Below are 24,326 nucleotides of genomic sequence, written 5' to 3'. Positions count from 1 at the left end.
CTGGAATATTTCAGTCGGTATTTTCCTGCTCATTTCCTCGATAAATTATAGCTGCAGTAGGAAACACTGTTGGGAACCACTGAAACCACTGTCACCCCCCATCTCGTAAATTGTAAGCAGTTAATTACACCGAATGGCTTTCATGTCGGGGCATTGGTGGCCAAGTCGCCCCTGGTACCCCAATTTGCTGACGAATTTCAGAAACCTATAATCATGTTTGTCAGCACCTCATACATGACAACTGCCTAATCCCTCTATCACTTTCTCCGTTCCTCCCACACAAGCTGACATGTCGGTATATCACGGAAATACTTTTTACAGAGGCGTTAAACCCAATTCGCGCATTCACTCTTTTGTGTCACTAAGGCACTGGACTTTACAATATACTATGTTTGTTTTACTTCTAACTTATTCGTTATGTGTCACTTAAAATGAGGCGTGGCAGAAGTTTGTGATCTTTGGTTTATTTTCAAAATTAGCCTTGAATATCATTTGTCAGCTCATGGGTTCTTCATCAAAAGATTGAAGGTCTAAGACCTGCATTACTTCGGGGTTTTCACCTATATTAGGCTGCTACCAAATCGTATAACTGAATTGATTTTTAAAGTGGCGTTATTCACAATACACTCAATCACCCCTCTGGCTAATATTTTACTGATACCATAGGCGGGGAGAATGTCTTCATATGGCAACTGTCTTTGGTTCACTTTAAGGTAAACATTTCCAAGACGATGATATAGTGGGGAAGATTTGTTATAGCGACCGATTTGGGACAACCTTTGTCTGCATGAACAAAGGCTAATTACCTGTAGCCATAAAATATATATGTCTATAATCTTAATTGCAATTACTTAAAATATGCAAATCCAAATTGTATTGTACGTCGACTGTCAGCCAACCTGGACGAGCTGTGCAACTTTGTAACTCATTATTTACTGTTGTTTATATTGTTGACTTAATCCGTGTCTGTTGACCATGGATATAAAATCTTTGGACTTGTGACTGACAAAGAAATATAGCCGCACCCTCAGCCTAGCTAGGGGTAGGTTAGGCGATCCGTGGCACCAACAGAATGTGCTGACCTGGCACCTAGTGCTTCTTGTATATACATATATCTACCTGTCTAAAGCAATGTGTATATACCGCAAGCCTTCTATCCACTCAATGATGTCACTTCCTACAGAGAACCGTACACCGACCCCGTGCATATAAGAGTGTGCAAATAATCATGAATAAATCAACGTCACACAAACGTGTTGTGAATTAATCATTTAGCAACATTAATCTATAATGACTGGTGTTGTACACAGCAGTTACCAACGTGTCCTGTAATTGTTTAAGTAGTTAACATTGACCAGGTAACAATGACAGCCGATGACACATAAAGACAGCCAGCTCCTGACCTTCATTAGCCCAAGCATGAGCCACTTAGCTACTCTATGCCCCACAATCGTAGTTGGTGACTAAAAGTTCCATTCGTGTTGACGTTTTATATTACTTGCACATGATGTACATCAAAACCTATATCGAAGGAGATACATGATAAATGTACTCACACTTCACCACCATAGATCTGTCTACAACTTCTGACTTCAGCAGTTGAATACCGCATTCTCTAGCCACACCTGAAACATCAATATATACATCACCATATATATGTATGATGAGACAGGGGGACTTCGTGTGTTGGTTTCACTCTGTTTACCACTCTCGGACATGGAGATTCATGTTCAGTTGTCAAATGTATCCGAAATTATGTGATTAAGGGAAGTCAAAGAAGAAGTGTGATACAAATTTACCAAGTAAGACATCCATGGTTTTTGAGGCTCTATTCTCTGTGGTTTTCTTCTCCTTAATGCGCTGAAAAAATAGCACATGTATTATATAACAAAGCACGTGCCTGTCATCGCATCTCATGGGTCTTGGATTTTCAAGACTTGCAATAATTAACGGTTGCCATTCTTTATCAAGGATTCATGACACTCTCATGTGTAGTGAAAGGCGCTTTAAGATTAGGGGGCTGGCAATTAATTCAGAGAACAAACACACGCACACACACTTACACTCACCATCATATCAAATGATCAATCCTAACTGGATGTTTAAAATGAAGGAAAGAGAATCATTGTGTTAACAAGTGCACAAAATATTTAAAATGTTTTAGATATGGTGATTTCAGAATATGATATTTTCTTTGTAACAAACATTTTTGAATATAAGAGAAGATGCTGACATGTCGCAAGATGTGAATACATGTAAGGTAATAATAACACACCGATTTCCAGCATTTGATTTCGGCATTGAGCTTGTCTGGAAGTGATTTGAGGCTTTCAATATGTTTCTCGTTTGAAGCAATTTTCGTCTTCAGCTCTGTTAGGTCCTGCGAAAATACAAGTATTAAATGGTCTGACGCACTTTCTCTCAAAATGATAAAACATAGTTATGACGATTGAGGCAAATGTGCTTTTGGTCAACCTCTAGTTGGCCAGTTTGTTGGTGAGTGTGCACGCAAGATTTCATGATATTCCACCACTGATTGAACTCACCATTTTGTGTTTCCTTTCCAAGTCTGCCATTAAGTCATCGTCAGTCTGAGTATCCTTTTCTGAAACAACAGACGAATAACTCCTGACGATTAACACCGGGAACGTGTTATGTGCAGTCTACGAACATTAAATCTTCAGAAACAAAGCATGAGTCTTAGATAGAGAAACATATGAAGAAAACAGAGGGGCTGCAAACGAAATAGAACGTCACAAGAAGTTGCAAAAAAACTGTACGCATACAAAGAATGAATAAACCTTAAATGATGTTCAATAACATGATGAATACCTTTTGCAGATTCCTCATCCACTTCCCTTGGCAAAATGGCACCAAACACTGATATGTTTGGTATCAGTTTTGACAAGCTGTTGGTGTTGAAGACAGCTGTAGGTACGACATGTGTTTGAGGCGCAGGAGTTTCTAGGTACATGTAGGTCCGAGGTATGTCCCCTACATAACGCTCCAGATCCACGATGTCTGACTTAGAGGAATAGAGGAGGACTTTGGCGATGTAGTCTAAAAGCCCAGTGCATGTCTTCCAATCTTCTTCACAGGTGGTGAGTTGAGCATGTAGAGTTGCCTTGGTCTCCTTCGTCTGACTTTCAAGATCGATCAGAAGTTCCTTCTCTCTTTGGTCAAGTTGTGATCTCAGAGATTGGAATGTGTGGCCAATAGTTTCTTTCAAAGAGTTGTGGGTTCTGTCGGTGGATTCGGTTCCTTGCCTGATGCTCTGAATGTGTGATTGCTGGCGAGATTGTACATTTGACAGCTCATTCTTATGATGGACCAGCTGTTTTATAACAGTGTCAGCAACTACATCTAGGTCTACCACTTCATGATTTGTATGATCATCAAACCTACATTTCGTACAGATTAACTTCTTGCAGCTTTTATCAAACAGATAAAGGGGGTGGTGTTTATGGATACTGCAGAAGGCTGGGATGTTCGAGACTGTCGGTTCCATGTCACTGAAGTTTTGAAGTACATGTTTCCTGGTAAGTTTGAGTCTGCTGTGCATGTTCTGGCAGTATTCACAGAGGAACTCTTCACACTCCTGACACCAACACACAGCCTGATTTCTATCATCTTCATTTGTACAGACGAGCACTGTCGGGCGATGTTTGACTGTCAGGTGGGATATTTCCTTCTGTCTGACTACATCCGTCGGGAGACGTGTGTCTGTGAGGTTGACCTTCCTCTGACATGTAGAACATGATATCACACCGCCAGCTACAGAAGTCACACACGTCTCACACACAGCGTGTAGACAGGGCAGTAAGTAGGGGACTGGACCTTTCAGGGTAAACTGCTGCTGACAGACAGAACACTTCGGGAAGGTGTCCATTCTGAAAGACAGAAAACTTAAATGAGCGTGGACGAAATGTTTTCGAGAAACGAAGCGACACGTATTAAGCTATTGTGCACGTATCTAAGGCGGCACATTACAATATGATATACAACAACATGTACACATGCACATATTCACCAAATGCATTACAATATCAACTTTACTCACTGTCAACCTGTGTCATATTTGGCACAATGACATTATAACACCCAGCCATAAGTCAATCAGTCTGCTTCCCTCGCACTACAAAACAGACATGTTGTTCATATCTGTAGGTACATGTAAGATGTAATGTGTGTACTAAACAACAATATTACAAAAGTATGTATGATTGTTTACATGAATACAATTTAAACGTTTTCAATGTCCTACATGTTTACACTTTAAACTTAATCTTACCAATCTGAACAGTCTTATCAAACACATATATGGGAGGTGGGACAGCCTTTTGGCCTATGTTTGATTCATCACTAACCTAATACCAACAACAAAATGTAGTCAGCTGTTTAGTACTTTCTAGTTGCAGCACAAAACGATGATACACAGACTCACTATGCACATACATTCAGATACTCCTTATATCATATACTGTTTTACACATTCGTGTTGTGTGAGTGAGTGAGTTGGGTTTTACGTTGCTTTTAACAAACTTCCAGCTGTATTATCGTGTCTCTCATATACTTATAGCCATGCTTAAGTACACACACAGGTAAGTATCATACGACGGTTCATTCATTCTTTCAGTCAAACATGAAAAGCAATGCGACTATCGATCAATAAGCAGGTAACTAAATTAAGTTTGAAAAGGTTGAATGTCCCAAATTTTACGACGTTGCATACAATGTACACATGTGCACATATGTAGACAAAGATGCTCAATAAATATAACACATTTACATGCATACATATTCATAGCATTCATGTGTTTTACAAATAATAAGTATGCCAAAATAAACAAGTGATCTAACCTTTCAGATTCTGGTCTTGCTGCGACTTGTTATGTTTGGACTGAAGGTGCAACAATGTGCAGGTAGTCTGTTGTATCAGCATGAGGGACAACACAAGACAAAGAAATAAGAAAGACCATCACACAACACTACAATACAACCTGTCAGCCGTGTGCCCCTGATGGACATGACACATGGCTACATATACATACAGGGTAATGCTAATGTGTGATACTTTTAGAGGTAAAACAACAAACAAAACTACAAAGCATATATCCTTGTGTTATGGGATTATGTTAATGACGCTAGGTAATAATGATTGCCTGCACTTTGAGGCGTCTTCAACATACATATTTCAAATTATTGAATCATGATAGTAATTTGATAGCATGGCAATTTTTACAACATTTGAACTATTTTGATAGATAGGGAAATAGATAACACGTAATGAATTATGTGATTTATGTTCAAACATGAAATGGAGTTCAACCTCAATGCATCTCCTGTCACACAGTTTACCGATTCCACTTAATGGTACAAAGTCTTGCTTTTGTTATTACACCGCAAAGGTAAAGCATGTAGTTGAAGAATACTGGTTGAACATAACAATGCTATTACACATGGTGGCCAGGTCTGTCTTCCTGCCACGTCTAACTTTTTCATCAGTTAATAACATAGCGTCGGATAACGTTCCTCAGGTCTTCTCCATAATTTACAACAGAAAGCTACACATTTCAATAATAATATATGCCTGTTCTCCCGCGTTCTGCTAAATAGCATAACTTGAACATTACTTGAGTTGTTTACCAACTCCCAAAATATATTTACAGCAGTTTGTGTGCAATCTATCTCCAACTTTTCTTTCTTGAAATCACCTTACTTCAGCCCCAAATAATAACATTAGCTTTGTCTGCATTTTTTAATTTAAATAATACATTTATAAACAAATTTGGAAAATTACTCTTTATCTTTTAAATAACCAGAAGAGGCTTACTAGCTTTGTTAACAAGAGTAACTCTACACTTTGTTCAAGATAATCTTGTTGAAAATATCTGCCCTAGGTAATTATTATATGAAGACGTCTTGAATGGTTTACCGACGATTATGACCAACTTTTCATATAATAGAAGAATGCTATTAATTTCATGTTTACTCCATGAGGGAATGCAACTGTACATATACAACATTATACAGTGCCTGCAACCATTTGTAGTGAAAGTGATGTCTTTAAACCTGCTTGGTTTTAAATAACCAGAAGAGGCTTACCAGCAAGAGTAACTCTATACTTTGTTCAAGATAATGCTTGACGTAAAAGGCGACTATGCTTGTCGTAAGAGGCAACGAACAGGATAGGGTGGTCAGTCTTGCTGGCTTGGTTGATGCATATCACCGATCCCAAATGCGTAGATCGATGCTCAAGATATTAATCACTGGATTGTCTGGTTCAGACTAGATTATTTACAGACCGCCGTCACATAGCTTGAAAAGTGCTCAGTGCGGTGTTAAACAACAAACAAACCAACAACCAACACTCACTATATATGATACCTAGTGTTCCAGCATTGACACAACTACTCGGATAAAACTGTCCTGACTTTTGAAATAGAATACAAAGGCACGACGAGGTAGCCAAATCTGATCTTCCTCTGTGTAGTGAGTGGGTTCTTTTAAACATTTAAGTTGTATAAAGGTCCATCAGATCCATCACTTTGATCAACTCCAGGAACATGGGTTTGGTGCTAACAGCCCAGTGATACTAATCATAATAATTTATAAGGCAGGACAAAAGGCAAGACATGAGTCACTTTATCAGCTAGGACAAGATGTAAGGGAAACGTTGCATTACTAGCTAAGACAATTTACTGGTATAAGGGAAAAGTTACTTCACCAGCTAAGGCAATGTTCGCACTAAGACAAGTTATAAAGGAAGAGTAGGTTTTTGTAACATTGATATGGGCTGTGCCTCAGTCACAAGTTGATCACATGAACATGAATATCATGCTAACAAATCATTTGTCAAATTCTGGATTGGAAAACATAATACGGGTATCATGTAATGGCTGTGGTAGTTACCTTTGCACTGTTAATTGTGGTGCCTTTGACACCCGAGCCATTAATGTAGTTGGATCAAATAAAAGTATAACAGCCACACGCATCAAATGGTATATACAATTCCACCATGATACTGAAAAATGCTTGACTTGTTTATTTGTCCATTCGATAACTCAAAATACCTTTCCACACAAAGACCTGGCGTTTCAAAACAGTGTTACATCAACAGCCTACAGCCTTTGTTGGCAAGTATCGCTATCAGGCTGCAATATTGCTGCTTTTATGTTAACATGATGCCAACAGTGATATGATGTGTCTCCTTTATTATCGGACGTCACCAAACATTATGTCAGGAATGTTGTTCGTACGGTAATCAAAAGTTATCTTTGCATTACTCCATGCACATCAAAATAGCAAACCAATAGCGTTCCAATATCTACAAGATCATGTGGGTTGTTTTGCGTCGATGCTCGAGTAACAACATGATGACTTTAAATCGTTTTTTAATGTAGCAGCGCAAAGTTTCTTAATTTGAACAGTAAACTTTGGAACTGTTATTCATTCATGAAAAATGTAAGGGGTTTTCCCACTCACCTTCAGTGGCGTAGTACTCTGATGATCATCACCAATAGATGTGCGTTGCTGCACACTCTGGAGTGCGGAACATATCTCACAACCGTGAACAGAAACAAGGCTTTAAACAAGAGCAACCTTTGACTCGCCAATGGATAACCTGTAAGGTTATCAGCTCTGACTACACCAAAGTGCATGTAATGTATGAGCCAGATCGAAGCAACCAATATCAGTTAATCAGTTATTAGAAATAATTACCCCTTCCCAATCCAATTTTAGTCAGCGGAGTATTAAAACACACAGTTAGTTAGGATTACAGATTATTATTTTTTGCTCCATGAAATAAGATATATCTTGCAAACAGTGATTCAAATGGAATGGCAAGTTACTCCTGTGAACCCTGCACCTCAGTTTAAAAGGGTTATTAAACACCACCCGGATCATTCAGTTTCGTTCTTTTAGACCTTGCCTCTCCGTTCTAATACTTGGTATTATATATTAAGGAGAGGTAAATTGTCCGCGGAAGTATTATAACCACGTAAATGGTTATGCAACAGCACGATTCATGTGAATAATACGTGTTTATAAACAGTAGGTGATGATGTACATGTATATTATAGCAACAACACATATTTCATGATACAGTCATTTTAGTTCTTCAGGTATTGCCTGTGCTGAGGACCCGTCAAGATCCGGGATAGAATAGGTCTTCAGCAATCCTTACTTGCCGTAACTTTAAACAACAAACAAGCAAGCAGGCAAGCGGGTGCTGGGATCACACATAATACACGTACATGCATATCTATTAGAAAACGCTAACTGTGGCGAGTCAGCACGTGAGTGAAGATGATAACAGTTTAGGTCAAACTGACTGAGACAGATAATATGGCGAAAGGCAGATATAGTCATCACAATCAAACTGTGACACATGCCCTCATTTGCGTTCCGTGTACAATATCACATGTTCAAATTTGTGTCATTTGAATATCAGGGAGCTGGTATTGTATGAAAATTTGTTTTCTATTGAAAACATCATTCCATAAATTAAATAAAATACGGGTTGATGCAAGAATCAGATGTATGGACCATGCTGTGCCCATGCCTATCACAGATCAGTGTGAATTGACATTTGGCGACAGAGAAACGAAGGAAGCCTGATGTCTCAGTATGCATTGTATGCATAACTCGTCATGTTGGCAGGCATGCTTGGAGCAAATAATCCCAGCAATATTATCTGAGCACCTCGTCTGATCAACGTATGCTAAACGATGTGCTGTCTGTACGCATGTTGAATATCAAACAGTAGGCTTGGATAAACAATACTCAGAGCTCAATCAAGGGTCAACTCGCGACACGTGGTTAAAGTTTGATCTATTTGATAAAACGGTTCTTGTCATGCTGTTCTGTGCGTTATCAGGATCGACGGAGTTGAATGAAGACTAGCGATTCTCTGCAACAAACATATTGACACCTTTTTTCAGTTTATGTTATGGCTCAAGAATGTCTTATTTCGAAGTATTAATAGATCATTGAATTCATATCATAATTATACTGGTTGTGGGTTACTGATCTAATGTATACCCACTGCAAGTACATGTAGCATAAAATATAAATGTTACAGACAAGCGTGTTTTCGAGTCAAGTTTATCTAGTCCAAGGGCTTGAGGCGTAATCACCAATATAGTTCAATGGTAACAGCTATCATCACGTGGACAAGAGATCACGCGCCTGATGTACAGTTTTGTCCAATCATAGGAGGTGTATATGTCACCTTACATTTACGCATGTAATCATGTTAATCTGATAACACGACACGCGAACTATAAGTGATAGCAGTAAATTATAAGCTAAAGTATCATAACCACCTGAAGAATTTACAACACTATAATTTATGTGTTGATGAAAAATAAGTAATGATACACATGTATATAATTTCATACTTTGAAGTTTACATTGTTTCTTTCATGCTGATTGGCTGAAGGGGTAGTCACGTGCTCTTATATTTGGAATTCATACACCTGTGAACGAACAAAAACAGTTCACACGATGTGAACAATTTTTTGTGAAATTGATCATGTGAACTTTTGACGGAACTACTTCCGTCAATATTTATTAAGCTATATTGACTTTGATGCCTTGTGTTAGGAAATGACATGAATCTAGCACCAATGAAAACAGTTCGTACCCTACTCAGATGTGGCCGCTGACACAGAGCAAACGCGATTCCTCCTGATCTATCCCAAACTAAAATCCGATTTACTATTGTATCGGGAAAAAAATCTAAGATTTTGAGAAACCATAAAACATAAAAAGGTGAGGAAAGAAACTTAAAACCCCCAAAACTTGCCTTCCTGTTTTATCGATTGGTCATCGGAGACGAGAAAATATCCATAGACGGAATTAGAAATCTACTATTCCGGTTTCTGAGTTGGCCGACCTTCTCCTTGCATTCTAGGCCGAGAAGCGGCGGCATATGACGAGAAACAGGGCACAGTAATGAAGTTGGCATCAAGTCATACATTAGGTCCATCTCAGGTGACAAGAAACACCATCTAAGCAAAGCATTACAGCATGCGCGATAAATCCCAAACTCTAAATATAACACACCCTGACGTTGACAATTAACACAAAACTCGGTTAAATCCCCACCAGTCCATCCCGCATCGTCCGAATTGGTTTGAAAGCTCGGAGGTTCACACAGTTTAACCAGCGCTATTTAATCGCTGACCCATTAATGAACCCATCCAAACTGACGTTCACGTCTTAAATGAATGCATTTAATCACCTTATCAAGATATTATTTAAATTTTAGTTATGCACATATACATTGTGATGGGATCATATAAAATGCACATTCGTGTTTCTTATGATTACGATAAACTTTGTCATGTGCAACATTATAATAAAACAAGTGAATGAAGATGATAACAGTCGACATGACTTTGGAGACAGACATCACTCTGAAACTGTGACACATGTCCCCATTTGCTTTCCGTGTACACTGTTATATGTTCAAGTTTGTGTCATTTGAATATGGCCAAGGTGACTTGTATGAAGAAAAATGTAACAAACATGTTAACGAGTCGGATTTGATGAATGTAGGCCAAGGAGGCGTAATCACCAATATACAGTACTTCAGTGATAACAGCTATTGTGACGTGGAGAAGAGATCATGCTACTGATGTAGCAGTGTTGTCCAATCATAGGGGTCAGTATATATGTCACTTTGCCTTGTGGCATTCATTATCTAGAACTGTACGTGAATGCAGTAAAAACGATTTCATAGCGTACATTATCGATTCCCTTTGTTATATACTTTTGATATATAATAAATAAATGCATAGTTACGAAAATAAAGCTTGTATGAAAATAGTGACATCTGAAGATAAAACAATTAGATTTAATGATGCGTGTTTTACACACAAACGAAGTTTGACAATTTCTCTATTTTTGTTCAGTGAGTTCAGTACCCTTGTTAAAATGAATTGAAATACATTTATCTCTGGTTTACCGGCTCAGAACTAATATATACTACAGCTTTGGACATAATTTATAATGTACTTTTATCCTGTTGAAATACATGTATGTACAAAAAGGTGATCGGGTACCTAGTGATTAAAGTATTCATAGGACATGGGAAGACCCCCATTCCATACCTCACAAGGACACAGCATATGAAGTTCATTCTCGGATTTCTTTCCGTGATGTTGCTTGAATATTAAAAAAGAACTTGATGGTACCACACCCACCCTCTACAAGGTTCGTAACATGGTTATTTTCAAGAAACACTTCTATAGATCTGTTGCATCTAACATGAATATACATGTATAGTTTTACAAATTGTAATTCTACTATGTTATTTAGTCTATATATTATGTAGAATTGCCAGTGTCACCTAAGTTCGTCATGTAGAAATGTTGGATCTAATAGTTAAGGAAGCAGTAGAAGTTATATCAAGGATCATCCATATTCTCCTTGTTTCGTTAATTAAACTTTCTGTCACTAAATGAGGAAAATGTGTTCCAGATTGAAAACGTCCATTCGATTTCATACAAATTTGGTTTATATCTGAGAACTATATAAAGAAGTTCTAGATTATGGAATAAATGAACAAAAGACTTGGTAAAAGCATGAACATTATGCAACAAACTATAAGGTACATTGACATTAATCAAAGACGCTATATCATCCGGATATTTACGGGGTAAAAACAATAACAGAGGCAACAACCAGTCCTGGGGAGTTGCTTCAGATCAATGCCCCTTTAAGCTTCAGGTATATCGATGATCTGATATCGTTCAAATGAACGATTTCTTCCACTGATTTACCCACCTAGACTAGAAATTAAGGAGACCAGTGAGGCCACTTCATCTGTTTCATATTCAGATCAATGCATAAAGCTTCACAGTGACAAGACACTCTCCGCAAGACACAGGATATCAACGATAGATAACGTTTACATTTCATAAGTTTTGAAGTACAATCGAGCATGTTCTTGCTGCCACGACTTCAAGGAGCGTCATGCGACTCTTGCTCAGAAGATGTTTGATCAAGGTCATGGGGGGCGGTCGGGTAGTCTAGTGGTTAAAGCGTTTGCTCGTCACGCCGAAGACCCGAGTTCGATTCCCGACATGGGTACAATATGTAAAGCCCGCCGTGTTATTGGTGTCCCCTGCCGTGATATTGCTAGAATATTGCTAAAGGCGGCGTAAATCTCTCTCACTCACTCACTCACTCACTCTGTGTTTTTGTCGCTTATATTTATTGGTGTGTATGTCGATTGATAAAGCTTCTCATGTACCAATATATATAGTCGCCATATAAGTGCAATAATCTTGGACGCGACGTTAAACTCCATTTCACCTCACCTCACCATTACATATATAAATGAAGACAGAGTTGACTTCAGTTGTTTTTTCTCAATGTGTCGTTTTGGTAAAGAGGCAACTAACATGTTCAAATGTCGCTGTGAGTGTGTGAGTGAGTATTCGAGTTATTCTCAAATGCTTTCAAAGTGTTGCATTCGTCAGTGTCGCCAGGGTGTCTATATCGTGAGTTCGAATCTCTGATTATTAGTCTCGGTTTGTCTGCACCTTATACGTGTTTGTGTTTATATCTAACGTGACATACGGCAAGGACCACTTTATTTCACCCTGTGCTGATATAACCGAAATAAACCCGTCTGTAAAATATCGAGTTCGGACCAGACAATCCAGTGATTGACACCATAGGCATCGATCCACGCAATTGGGATACCATGACATGCATCAACCAAGTCAGCCAACCTGATCACCCGATCCCGTTAGCCGCCTCTTACGACAAGCATAGTCAACTTTTGCGGCAAACATGGGTTGCTGATCTATTTCAACCCGGATCTTCATGGATCAAAACTTGGTGAGTAGATGGTCAGACTGAAACATAACCTAAGCGGTATATTCGTTATATGCTGACGTTGATATTGCATTTAGTGATGAAATACTCTAGGCATCCCAAAATATTATCTTCAAAAGAAGAAACGCGATAAAAAAATTGTTTTGGCAATAAAAGCAAAATTAGCGGACCAAGAGGTGCAAAACGAAGTGGTTTAATGTGTTATAGTGTCAGTGACAAATTTCCCGGATCAAAATGATCACAACAAGGACATGAAAACCATTAGTCGGGTAACACGTACGATTCGGGAAAAAACGCACCCATTACATTAACAAAAGGGCCATGGAGTTGCACGTACTACACGTGCAGCAACACTATGAACGGTAGTAAAGTGAAGGGTTTTTGATTGCCTGGCATCTGCGTCAATCGAACAGTGACAGTTCAACAACACGCCAAGATGAACAGAAGTGCAAAGAAACAGCGTCATAGGCAGCTTGCAGGCAGGGGAATCCCGATCAGCTGTATCCAGCGTTTTCAATGTAGCACCCAGCACCATCACAAGGCTACTGGATCAGTTTCAACAGCAGGGGTCAAGACGTGATCGGCCAAGGCCGGGACGACCAAGAGTAACCACCCCCGCACAAGATCGCTACATTTGACTGTGTAATCTACGTGAAAGCACGACCACAGCCACCTCAACCGCATCCCAAATCCCCGGACTGCGCAGAATCTCCGACCAGACCGTACGAAACCGTTTAAGAGCAGCAGGTCTACGAGCAAGACGTCCTGTTTGACGCGTCATATTGAGTCGACAACATCGAGATCAATATTTCTCCACCGTCGAGGGAATGAAAGAGTACGGGTTTACAGACGTCGTGGAGAACGTTACGCCGGAAACTGCGTACAGGAAGTGGACCAGTTTGGTAGGGGTAGCCTTATGATGTGGGCGGCTATCTCTCATAATGGCAGGACAGGGTTGGTTGATATCTAGGGCAATCTTACGGCTCAACGATACATTAACGAAATTCTCCTACCACACGTCCTCCCAATTGCAGCCAACGGCAACGGTGTATTCCAGCAGGACAACGCTTGACTGCATACAGCACGGATCACAAGAGCCTGTCTACACAACAACAACGTTGATGTTCTCCCTAGCCCTCCAGGTCCCCGATTTTGAACCCGATTGAGCACCTGTGGGATGAATTGGACAGACTGCTACGCCGACGTCAACCAGGTTGCAGCTGTTGACTTTTGCGTTGCAGGCCGAGTGCGCTACCATTTTCCAGGATGTGATTCGCATACTCATCTCTTCCATGGGCAGGAGATGTCAGGCCGCTATAGATTCCAACGGACCTTCAGCTTGGACTTTTCCTATGTACCGATAACTGAGATGACTACAATCACCAAGTGTTCTCCCCAAAACATTTTGGCTCAACACCCGTTCGGTTGCTCGTGTAAATGTATTTTCCTACCTCACACAAAACTGGCTTAGCGTTTCTTTTTTTAAGAGTATATATAATCGATTTTTCACTCGAGTAAAATAACATGTAGAAATAGCGCTTCATGCCCGAACGACATTCAGTCCACAAAAACATGATAAGCGGAACATTTTTAATTTTCTAGTCAAACACAATGTTTATCTTATCTGCAAAGTTAAGAGATTAACTTGTGGCTGCTCCACTCACTTGATAAGAGTAACACGTTCTAGATCTGACAAGACAAGACAACTGTCCTCTATTGATTTCCCTCTTATAACATTGAGGAGATGATGATGATGATGATGATGATGATGATGACGATGATGATGATGATATGTATGTGTGTTTGTTTGTATTTACGCGCTGCACTCAGCCATATGTCAGCTATATCACTGCGGTCTGTAAATATTTGAGTCAGGGCCAGACAACCCAGTGTCTTGCTTCATCAGTAACATCCCGTCTCGTCGGCAAGTCACTGATCATGAGCCTGTGACCACCCGATTCAATGTAGTTGCTTTGTACGACTAGCCGACGATGAGATTTATACCGACGACATACAGGACGATTTGATCTCTCTCTCTCTCTCTCGTATTGAAACGGTCTCGAAACAATAGGTTAGAAGCGCGTCCATGAACTATCCAAAGTCACTCCAAACCAAGGTATGTAAGATCGATGGTCATGTCTCACCAGAGACGCCAATACCGAGATGACAAGATTCGACCAATGTCCGAAAACCACGTGTTAAGCCGATAACCGATTGAAAACGAGGTTCCGCGTCATACGGTTGTTATAGCGCCTGATCTGATTTTTTTCGATAATTTTTCCTATATCTCAGCACACACGCCATAAGGAGAGCACCAGCAGTCCAAGATCCCATATCAACACAGCATTCTCGGTTAAATTGTAGTCGTGCTATTTTACGAACGCTTCTCTCCGATGTCGAGGTACTGTGAACACCACAACATTCTGTGATAACCCGAGATTGGAATCCAATGTGCTTTATAAGAAATAAGACGGTCGCACGCACGCACGCGTGCTATTTCTCCTCACCACCTCTGGGAAACGTAAGTATTTCATCAACAGGGGAATCCGAGGACGTTACGTCAGACAGCTTAAACGACGCAACTACAGGTACGTCTTGTTCGGAAGGGGAATCCGACGATGTTACGTCAGACTGCGATAACGACGCAACTACATGGACGTCTTGTTCGGAAGGGGAATCCGACGACGTTACGTCAGACAGCTTAAACGACGCAACTACAGGTACGTCTTGTTCGGAAGGGGAATCCGACGACGTTACGTCAGACAGCGATAACGATGCAACTACGAATGTACATGTACGTCTATTGCGGTAGGGGAATCCAAGGACGTTACGTCAGACGGCGATAACCAAACCATATCCATTACAACCCAAGCCAAAGCGTCCAGTGGGATAAAGTCAAAAGCCCCCACCACCAACCTCAAAGACTTCAAAATCACAAGAAGCCATCAACATCAAAAGACTCCAACCGTGGGTCAACCGTGACCAAGGTTCTTTCATACGCCCTGCATACCATCAACTCATCAAAGAATCAAGGCAGTCATAATCCTGCTGTTTATATTAACACAGTTTCTCTTCCATAAGTCGTGGTTGTCTTCTGTTGTTAACTCGTGGTCTTCTTAGTCGCAGCAGGTACACCAGGGGTGAGGTGTTCTCCACCTCCTTCCACACGGAGGAAGGGTTGGTGGTGTCGTTGTTGGTGTTGTGTTGGTGTTGTTGGTGGTCGTGTCGGTGGTGTTTGTTGCTGTGGTTGGTGTTGTTGTTGTTGTTGTTGTTTGTGGTGTTGGTGTTGATGTTGCTGTTGTTGGTATTGGTGTAGTTGGGGGTGTTAGTGGTCGAGGTGTTGGTGGTGGTCGTGCCGGTGGTGTTTGTTGCTGGGGTTGGTGTTGTTGTTGTTGTTGTTTGTGGTGTTGGTGTTGATCTTGCTGTTGTTGGTATTGGTGTTGTTGGTGGTGTAAGTGTTAGTGGCAGCACATGCATAAGGTATATACTATGTTTCACATTATGTTACTAAATATCAAAGAGCTCGAGTTATTTCAACCTTCGTCTCCACATGAGTCCAGCTTATTGCCTTGAAATCGTATTCGGAAACTGTACAGGTATTCAAAACAAATGTTATTGAGGAACATTGCGAAATAATATTACAAAATCAGGTTATAACGGTTAAAGTGTTCACATCGATTGTCCACATGCATGGGGACAATGTGTAAAGTCCATTTCTGGTGTTACCCGGCATATTGCTACAAACTATGTCATCACACGCCCATGCATTTTTTTGTTTGTTTGTTGTTTAACGACACATTCAGCAATTGTCGAGTTATATGACAGCGGTCTATAAATATTCAAATCTGGACAGGACAATTCAGTGATTGACATCATGAGCATCGATCTACGCAATTGGGATACGATGACAAGCATTATAGCTAAAATGGAGAGAATTATCATTAAACTACCCGCATGTTATCAAAAATGAGTGGACCATTATAACTTGATAATGCCCTCATATTGCTTGACTCCCGTTGTTAGGTAGTCAGCTTTGACGTCATCTGATTTGTTCTTCAATGGCATTCGTTGTTTGTTGATTGCAGTAAATATTTCAAAACCGATATTGATGTTTATATTTATCTGAAAACAAAATCTATTTTATCTATAATAACGGTAACGCTATTTTCGCTGGTAATAATCATTCGCAGAAGCCCTCCTTCTTTTAAACTGCCCTCCTTCGTCCGGCAAATAAATTATTATTTTCAAAACAATAGGTTATCGCAATGTCACTTACTTTATTTTGTTTGATAAACATCTAAAGAATCTAAATTGTGTGTCGTACCATGTACCATGATAGATTTACGTGACCCATGAAGAACAAAGTAAGAATAGGTCTTCACCAACACGTGTAAGTTGTGAGAGGCGACTATGCTTGTAAGAGGGGACAAATAGAATTGGATGATAAGGCTCGCTGACTTGGTTGATGCCATCGTATCCCAATGGCGTAGATGGATGGTCTTGACGCCAATCACTGAATTGTCTGGTCCAGACTCGATTAGTTAGCGATCACCATCATATAGCTGGAATATTGTTGAGTGCGGCGTTAAACAACGAACAAACAAATGAACAAACAAACAAAAACGTTTTACCTTTTATCTAAATGTTATATACATTTACACATATCACATCAAGATTACAGGTTCAGGGGGTTATAGTTGATAGGTGTAGGAGATCATAAGTTAAACTTCTGGTTTTGTGTTGTGTAGACACTACACTGTTTACAGAGTGATATTTGTACATACGAAAATGAAAGCCTACTTTCACAGAGAAGACATGTTCGAGTCATGTAGTTGTTCCTGATCAGTAAGGATCTACAACAAATCTGTAATTTCATATCACGATCATTGTCACCATCACGAGAGCGCCTTGACAATCATTGTCACCATCACGACAGCGCCTTGAAAATCATTGTCACCATCACGACAGTGCCTTTACAATCATTGTCGCCATCACAACAGCGCCTTGACAATCATTGTCACCATCACGACAGGGCCATGACTATCAGTGTCACCATCACGACAGGGCCATGACTATCAGTGTCACCATCACAACATCACATGATAATCATTGTCACCATCACGACAGGGCCATGACTATCAGTGTCACCATCACGACAGCGCCTTGACAATCATTGTCACCATCACAACATCACTTGACAATCATTGTCACCTTCACGACAGCACCTTGACAATCATTGGCACCATCACTACAGCGCCTTGACAATCATTGGCACCATCACGAAAACGCCTCGACAATCATTGTCACCATCACGACAGCCCTTGACAATCATTTTTAAAATCATGACAGCGCCTTGACAATCATTGTCACCATCACGACAGCCCTTGACAATCATTGTCACTATGACGACAGCGCCTTGACAATCATTGCTTTCTTCTCCTCTGTCATGTTGATGTCGCTGCCCACTACAAGTGTCATGCTGACAGTGACGTCATCTGGGTTATACACCCCAAACATCGGCCACAGTGGCTGACTGGAGTCGACATTGTCTAACGTCGACATCACTTTTTTCTCCTTCACATCAATGAAGACAATCTTCTTCCTGGCGTCATCATAGACAACACCGTAATGTAGTGTGCGTAATGTCCTTGCTGCGTTGGGGAGAGTGTCAGGCAGACACAGCACATGCTTCCCCTCCTTCCATGTCTGCCTGCATATCCCACCGTGTGTAGTACAGCGGGAGACGGTCATGCTGCAGGACCTGGATTGTTTACCTATACAATGAGACACGTCCCTCTGCTCCTCCCTGCATACACCCACCTCCAGGATGAGGACCTTCCCTGTGAGTGGTTTGTGCAGACTGACCCTGTTTACCATCTCCAAGTACTGGGGACAGCCAGCCCTGGGGAGGGGGGCAGTGCTACATGCGCCCCAGTACTTCTTCAGTCTCCCCTTCCCTGCAGGTCTGGTGCCCGACTTCCTGTTGACCAGGTCTCCTTCTGTGTTGATGTGGACGTAGTCGAGATTGACTCTGTCTTTGTCATACTTCAGATGTAAACCTACAACATATGAATGTAGTTTACAAGTGAATAACACATGAGACAAATTGGGATATTAAAGTTGTACTAAAATATCCAATTGCAAGGAATGCACAGCTAAGTACAATGTACTGACATACAAATGATGTAATATAATCACAGTGCAGTAGTATGTGCATCAGACCTACTGTGTATCACGTTTTGGTGTATGTATACTGTAATCTTTTAACCTGAATGTAAAATAAGTTAGTAACAGGTCTGGTGTAAGAGGTTCATCACTGAAATATTTGCAGTGGAGATTCTGAATTACTAAAACAAAAGGATACACAGAGCCCAATAATCACGCAGAGCGCGAAAACTCGCGATCACAGTTGTTCACCGTCGTTTAACAGAAACACGAGTGAACGCGGTATAATGAGGAAGAAGCTTCAAATGAAGATGTTGAGATCACAGTGTCACGTGACCTGGTGACGTCATCCGGTAGTTGGTGGAGTATGGTGTTGCACGTTGGAGGACGCACATGGGGCTGGGGGTTTGGCGATGGGCGACAGGAGATGGGCAGCATTATCAGAACAGGACACAAACAGTCAATAACACAATAAACAATAAGCGATATTAAATGTAGTGAACAAGTCATGTTTGAAATATTTCTGGAACATTCTGCTATTATATTATTTGGAGTATGTTATAGTGTTCTTCTGTAAACGAAAACATGTTGAGACCAAACAGCAATTAAATTAATTGTAAACATACAAATATTTTTTTAAATGTCCTGGCGCTTTGCTGTCAGAATAAACGTCGTGCGGCACGTGCGAAATAGACGAGCCGCCCGCCCAGAACGAGCAAATCATGTCGACACCGCTCCAGCCGAGGCGCGTGATATTTAATTGCTCTCAGTTTCAAAAGCAGATGCTAGCAGATGAACAATTGTTGTCAATTTCATTCTAATGATTCCTGAAAATTGGTTTCGAAAACATCACGACATACATTTGGTTTTGTGAAATTAAGATCAAATGAGCTTATGTCATTGCGTGGACAAAATATAGGTTGATTTCTATTGTGCCACAGAGAAAGAATTACTGAGTGGAAAGAGAACTTTCGCGTTAACTAATTGTGAACACGCATGTTACTGTGAAAATTGACCAGTGACCAGCTGTCGACGAAAACCAATTATCGCTTAGTCCTCGCTACAACGCACACGTGATCGCATCTCGTTTTACCTTTGCTCGATTTCATTAGAAGAGATAAATATGTATCTACAAATGATAAACAAAAAATACTCCTGTGAATAAATATTAAAAAAACCAAACATACCATACATGTATAATCACCTTGCTCAAATACAATAGAAGAGACACGCGGGCGGTGTCACGTGACTAACTGACGCGGAAACAAAAATCCAACAACACGATGATGCACTTTCAGTTCTGTCATAGCTTACTTTCTGTCTGTCATTTCTTCCCCCAAAAACAATTCTAAAACCTATTTGAGCTATTTTCCAAATGTGAATAACCCTGTATATATCGCGAAACCCATAGTACATAGTGTGTAAAGCACATTGGTCTACGTCAGTTTGCAGACGACAAATTGATAAAAGCATTTCTTATTAATTGTAACAAATATAAAAACAGCTTGCGATACCAGAGAAAATATAAAATGTAATTTGTAAAACTGAAGCGGTGTGCTTTATCACGTGGCACGTGCTGTTTAGATGATGCCGATAACTGGTACAGTTTGTCGACGGGACATTTCTTTTTCCACTGTTTTGATTCCCTGTTGTCGCGTTATAACAGAAAGTTAATGATTATTTTTCCACGTACAGAAATACGTGCATTTGCCCATTTGCAAAGTTTATTGCACAGTTAACTTTGATCGGGGGATATTTCAGAAATAACATGAAAAATGGCGCTACCTGGTCGGTGACAAGTATGGATAATTTTATTGATTATTATGAAATAGGAAATGTTTTTAATAATTTTGTCAATGGACGCAAACCCCAATTAGCAAAATATAACCTGTAAATACAAATCAATAACGCTCTTTACTAGAGTTTCACGATGCAGGTTATGAACATTGAAAAAGTTATATTTCAAGCAGTGAGATAGTATGTTCAGTTAGAAATGACAGAAAGGTTTACATAAAAGCGACACAACTCTTTCCATGACATAACAAATCACAATTGTATGATTGTACGCAATATCTAAACTAAAGGACTGCCAGGATTAGAAAATCAACAGATGTATGTCCCTCACATTATTGAAGCAAGAAAATGTTGATGTACATTTTACCCATGACTGCCTCCGGGGTCTAGTGGTAGAGGGTCCCCCCAGAGAATGGAAGGTTCGGGTTTCAATCCCCGGCCGCGTCATACCGAACACGTTAAAAGATGACACTTGTTGTTTCCGTGTCTGGCGCTCGATATTAAAGGGCTAAAACAAGGACTCGTTGGCTCGGAGTCAATATACTGTGTCTGAGTGGGGTATTAATGTTAAACTGCGGCATGGTATCTCAGTGAGCCGGCACTATAAATCGGCATCAGTCCGGACTAGTACCAGCAGCCACACACAAGTGCTATATTCTTGGACGCGACGTTAAACCCAATTTCACCTCACCTCAACCATGACCTAAGACATATTTTACTCATTAGCACAAAGTGCATTTTGTATTTTGAATAATACCTCATTCATGGTGGGATATTTCTAATCAATACCTATTTGCTTCAGTTTTCTATGACTGTAACTATATCTATCGCCACTGTCTATGCTCTCCAAAAATGTACATGATGATGAGAAATGTTACAAACGGTCGTCAGATAAAAACCGCGATTTGCTGAGCAGAGTTGCGTCCCTAAACCTAAACCACGCCAGAAACCTATAATTGTGGGTTCGATCCTGTTCACACCGATTATGTTTCTAGTTTGGTCAGCACCATACCCGTACTCGTGGGATTCACCGAAGTGGTACACATCTGAGACCTGCATCACCTCGGGCGTTCCTCCCACATTAAGCTCACACGCTGCAATATAACTGGAATAATGTTAAAAGCGACGTTTAACTCACTCACTCACTCACTCACTCATGTAACATGTAAGCCCCTACTCTTGCTTTAACGCATTATTTGTGATAAGATTGGGAATGTGTCATCTTTAGGTGATGAACCTCGATGGGTTATTGACATGTTTCAAGCTGGTTGAACTCAGGGAAAAGTAGGTGTAGCCAATTTCTTCAATGTGTCTTTATCTGTGAATTGCAGACACTGGAACAGGTTTCTACAGAAACAAAATGTTAATGATGGACCCCAAAACCAATGACGTTTAGAGGGCGGAACTCAGTTAATCGCGAATCACTCTGCAAAGACGTCGACGAACGTCAACGTAAGGCAACATTAGATTTGACGGTGGGTCTGTACTGATATGGGGCAGGATCACTTTGACTGCCAGAACGCCACTGCATATTGTCCATACATGTAAGACGGTCACTGGACAGTACTACCGAGATAGCATGCTAGCGACGACAGTAATTCCGTTTTCGCTGCATGCTAGTCCACGTCTTGCCTTTCAAGGCGATAACGCTCGTGCGCACGGTGTACGTATCGTAACTGACGACCTCCAACAGCATAACATCACACGATTGCAATGAACAGCCATGAGTTCTGATCTATCCCCTATAACGCATAATCCAGGGACGTGTACGCCGACGTCAACGGAAACCGTCAGCCGCTACAAGATTAATTGACAAGAATCCTGCAAATTGTCATTGGGAGATTGATTCGGACCTTGTCGAGCATAAACGACAGGTTGACCAGTTGTTGGGAATAACTCATTATTGATCAAGTTATCTCAAACGTTTATGTTTTTGACAACACACCAATGTCACCTTTCTTGATTGTTTGTACCCTTACAATGCACCGCCAACATGTTCTGTTGATTGGTATGTTTCACCTTGTCATTCCTATGTCGGATCCATTCATTTCAATCACTCGATACATAATGGTATTGTTTTGTAATAATGCCACATGCAATGTTTCAAACTCTTTTCGCCTTTGAAATAAATTAGCTCCTGTAAATTGTCCGTTTCGCAAGTCGCCGTCTATAATGTTCAAACGAAGGAAGTAATAATAAAAGTGTTGAGATATAGGCAGGTTTGGAGGCGGATGCAAGAACAATGACAAGACATACATGCAGAAGTTCCAGTGTCTTAAATCTTAATGTGTGAACCTTGATATCCACGTATTGGGGGACTAGGGTCACAAGCACTAATGTTCAACGTGTTGCAATAGCAGTTTCATTAGACCACAATCTGCATAACACATCACAACACACGTTTGTATTCACACGTGAGCGACACATAGGTTATTTAGAACCAAGTCTGTGAGACTATATTGTCAGGTCTCAGTAACACAGTGACTTTATCGGCACGAGAATATTGATGTAGTTGAAATTATTCACACACGCACATCACGATACACAACAGTGTCAATGATAACAACATGACCCATTTAACAGTTAAACAGCCCACTGTACCTGCCTGTACATGGTACTCACGATTAACACTGACAACTTCATACTGGCTCGGTTTGTATTATTGTGAGGCTTATGTTAAAATGTTTCAGATATTCAGTAGAACGAACTTCGCAGATATTGCATGATATACAGAACATCCCGATGGTGCATCAAAGGTGTAAAATGTCTGCCTGGCGTTACAGTGATTGCATCGTCTTTCTTCTCTTCAAGGTCCCCATTACGTCGTATGAGATGGCGGTCGGGAGGCCAAGGTGCTCGCAGTTTGTGTCTCCAATGTCCGTGGTCTGTGATTATGCTTTCAGTCTTATTTTTCTGCGCATTTCCTCGATAACTTACAGCTGCAGTGAGAAACACTGTTGGATACAACTGTCACCACCCAACCCTCCCTCACCCACCTCACTTCTTTCCTCGCTCATCTCTTCACAGTGGGTGCTCAAGCTCGCTGACATAGTTGATGCATGTCATCGTATCCCAATTGCGTGGTGGATCGATGCTCATAATATCAATAACTGGATTGTCTGATCCAGACTCGATCTCGAATATTTACAGACCGCTGTCATGTTGCTGGAATATTTCAGTCGGTATTTTTCTGCTCATTTCCTCGATAAGTTACAGCTGCAGTTGGAAACACTGTTGGAAGCCACTGAATCCACTGTCACCCCCCATCTTGTAAATTGTAAGCAGTTAATTCCACAGAATGGCTTTCAAGTCGTGGCATTGGTCGCAAAAGTCGCCTCTGGCACCCCAATTTGCTGACGAATTTCAGAAAGCTATGCTCGTGAATTTTAATCCAAGATTCTCCCTGATCATGTTTGTCAGCACCTCATACATGACAACTGCCTAATGCCTGTATCACTTTATCCGTTCCTCTCAAACAAGCTGACATGTCGGTATATCACGGAAATACTTTT

The 24,326-nt window shown here is 40.6% G+C and overlaps 2 protein-coding genes across 6 annotated transcripts in view; both read right to left on the bottom strand.

Annotated features, from left to right (window-relative positions):
- The window catches only part of LOC124112462, a 180,872-nt gene that overhangs the window by 140,266 nt on the left and 16,280 nt on the right, over window positions 1-24,326 (bottom strand). The gene's annotated exons all lie outside the window — the stretch shown is intronic.
- LOC124112481 (tripartite motif-containing protein 45-like) overlaps window positions 1-24,326 on the bottom strand; it is a 34,225-nt gene that overhangs the window by 5,858 nt on the left and 4,041 nt on the right. The window contains exons 1-5 of one of the 4 annotated variants that reach the window (XM_048390765.1): window positions 2,833-3,651; window positions 2,547-2,605; window positions 2,276-2,380; window positions 1,800-1,860; window positions 1,557-1,625 (exon numbers count right to left, since the gene is read on the bottom strand). In XM_048390765.1, coding sequence (XP_048246722.1) covers window positions 1,557-1,625; window positions 1,800-1,860; window positions 2,276-2,380; window positions 2,547-2,605; window positions 2,833-3,562 — 1,024 coding nt within the window. In that variant the 5' untranslated portion in view covers window positions 3,563-3,651. Of the gene's footprint in view, window positions 1-1,556; window positions 1,626-1,799; window positions 1,861-2,275; window positions 2,381-2,546; window positions 2,606-2,832; window positions 3,652-18,188; window positions 18,915-24,326 lie in introns of those variants that run through there. The other 3 variants (XM_048390763.1, XM_048390762.1, XM_048390764.1) reach the window with 3 other exon arrangements.

This window comes from Haliotis rufescens, unplaced genomic scaffold (genome assembly GCF_023055435.1).
Source record: "Haliotis rufescens isolate VD_foot unplaced genomic scaffold, xgHalRufe1.0.p SCAF_9, whole genome shotgun sequence".
Taxonomy (NCBI): Eukaryota; Metazoa; Mollusca; class Gastropoda; order Lepetellida; family Haliotidae; genus Haliotis; species Haliotis rufescens.
This window is presented reverse-complemented; position numbering and strand designations above follow the sequence as displayed.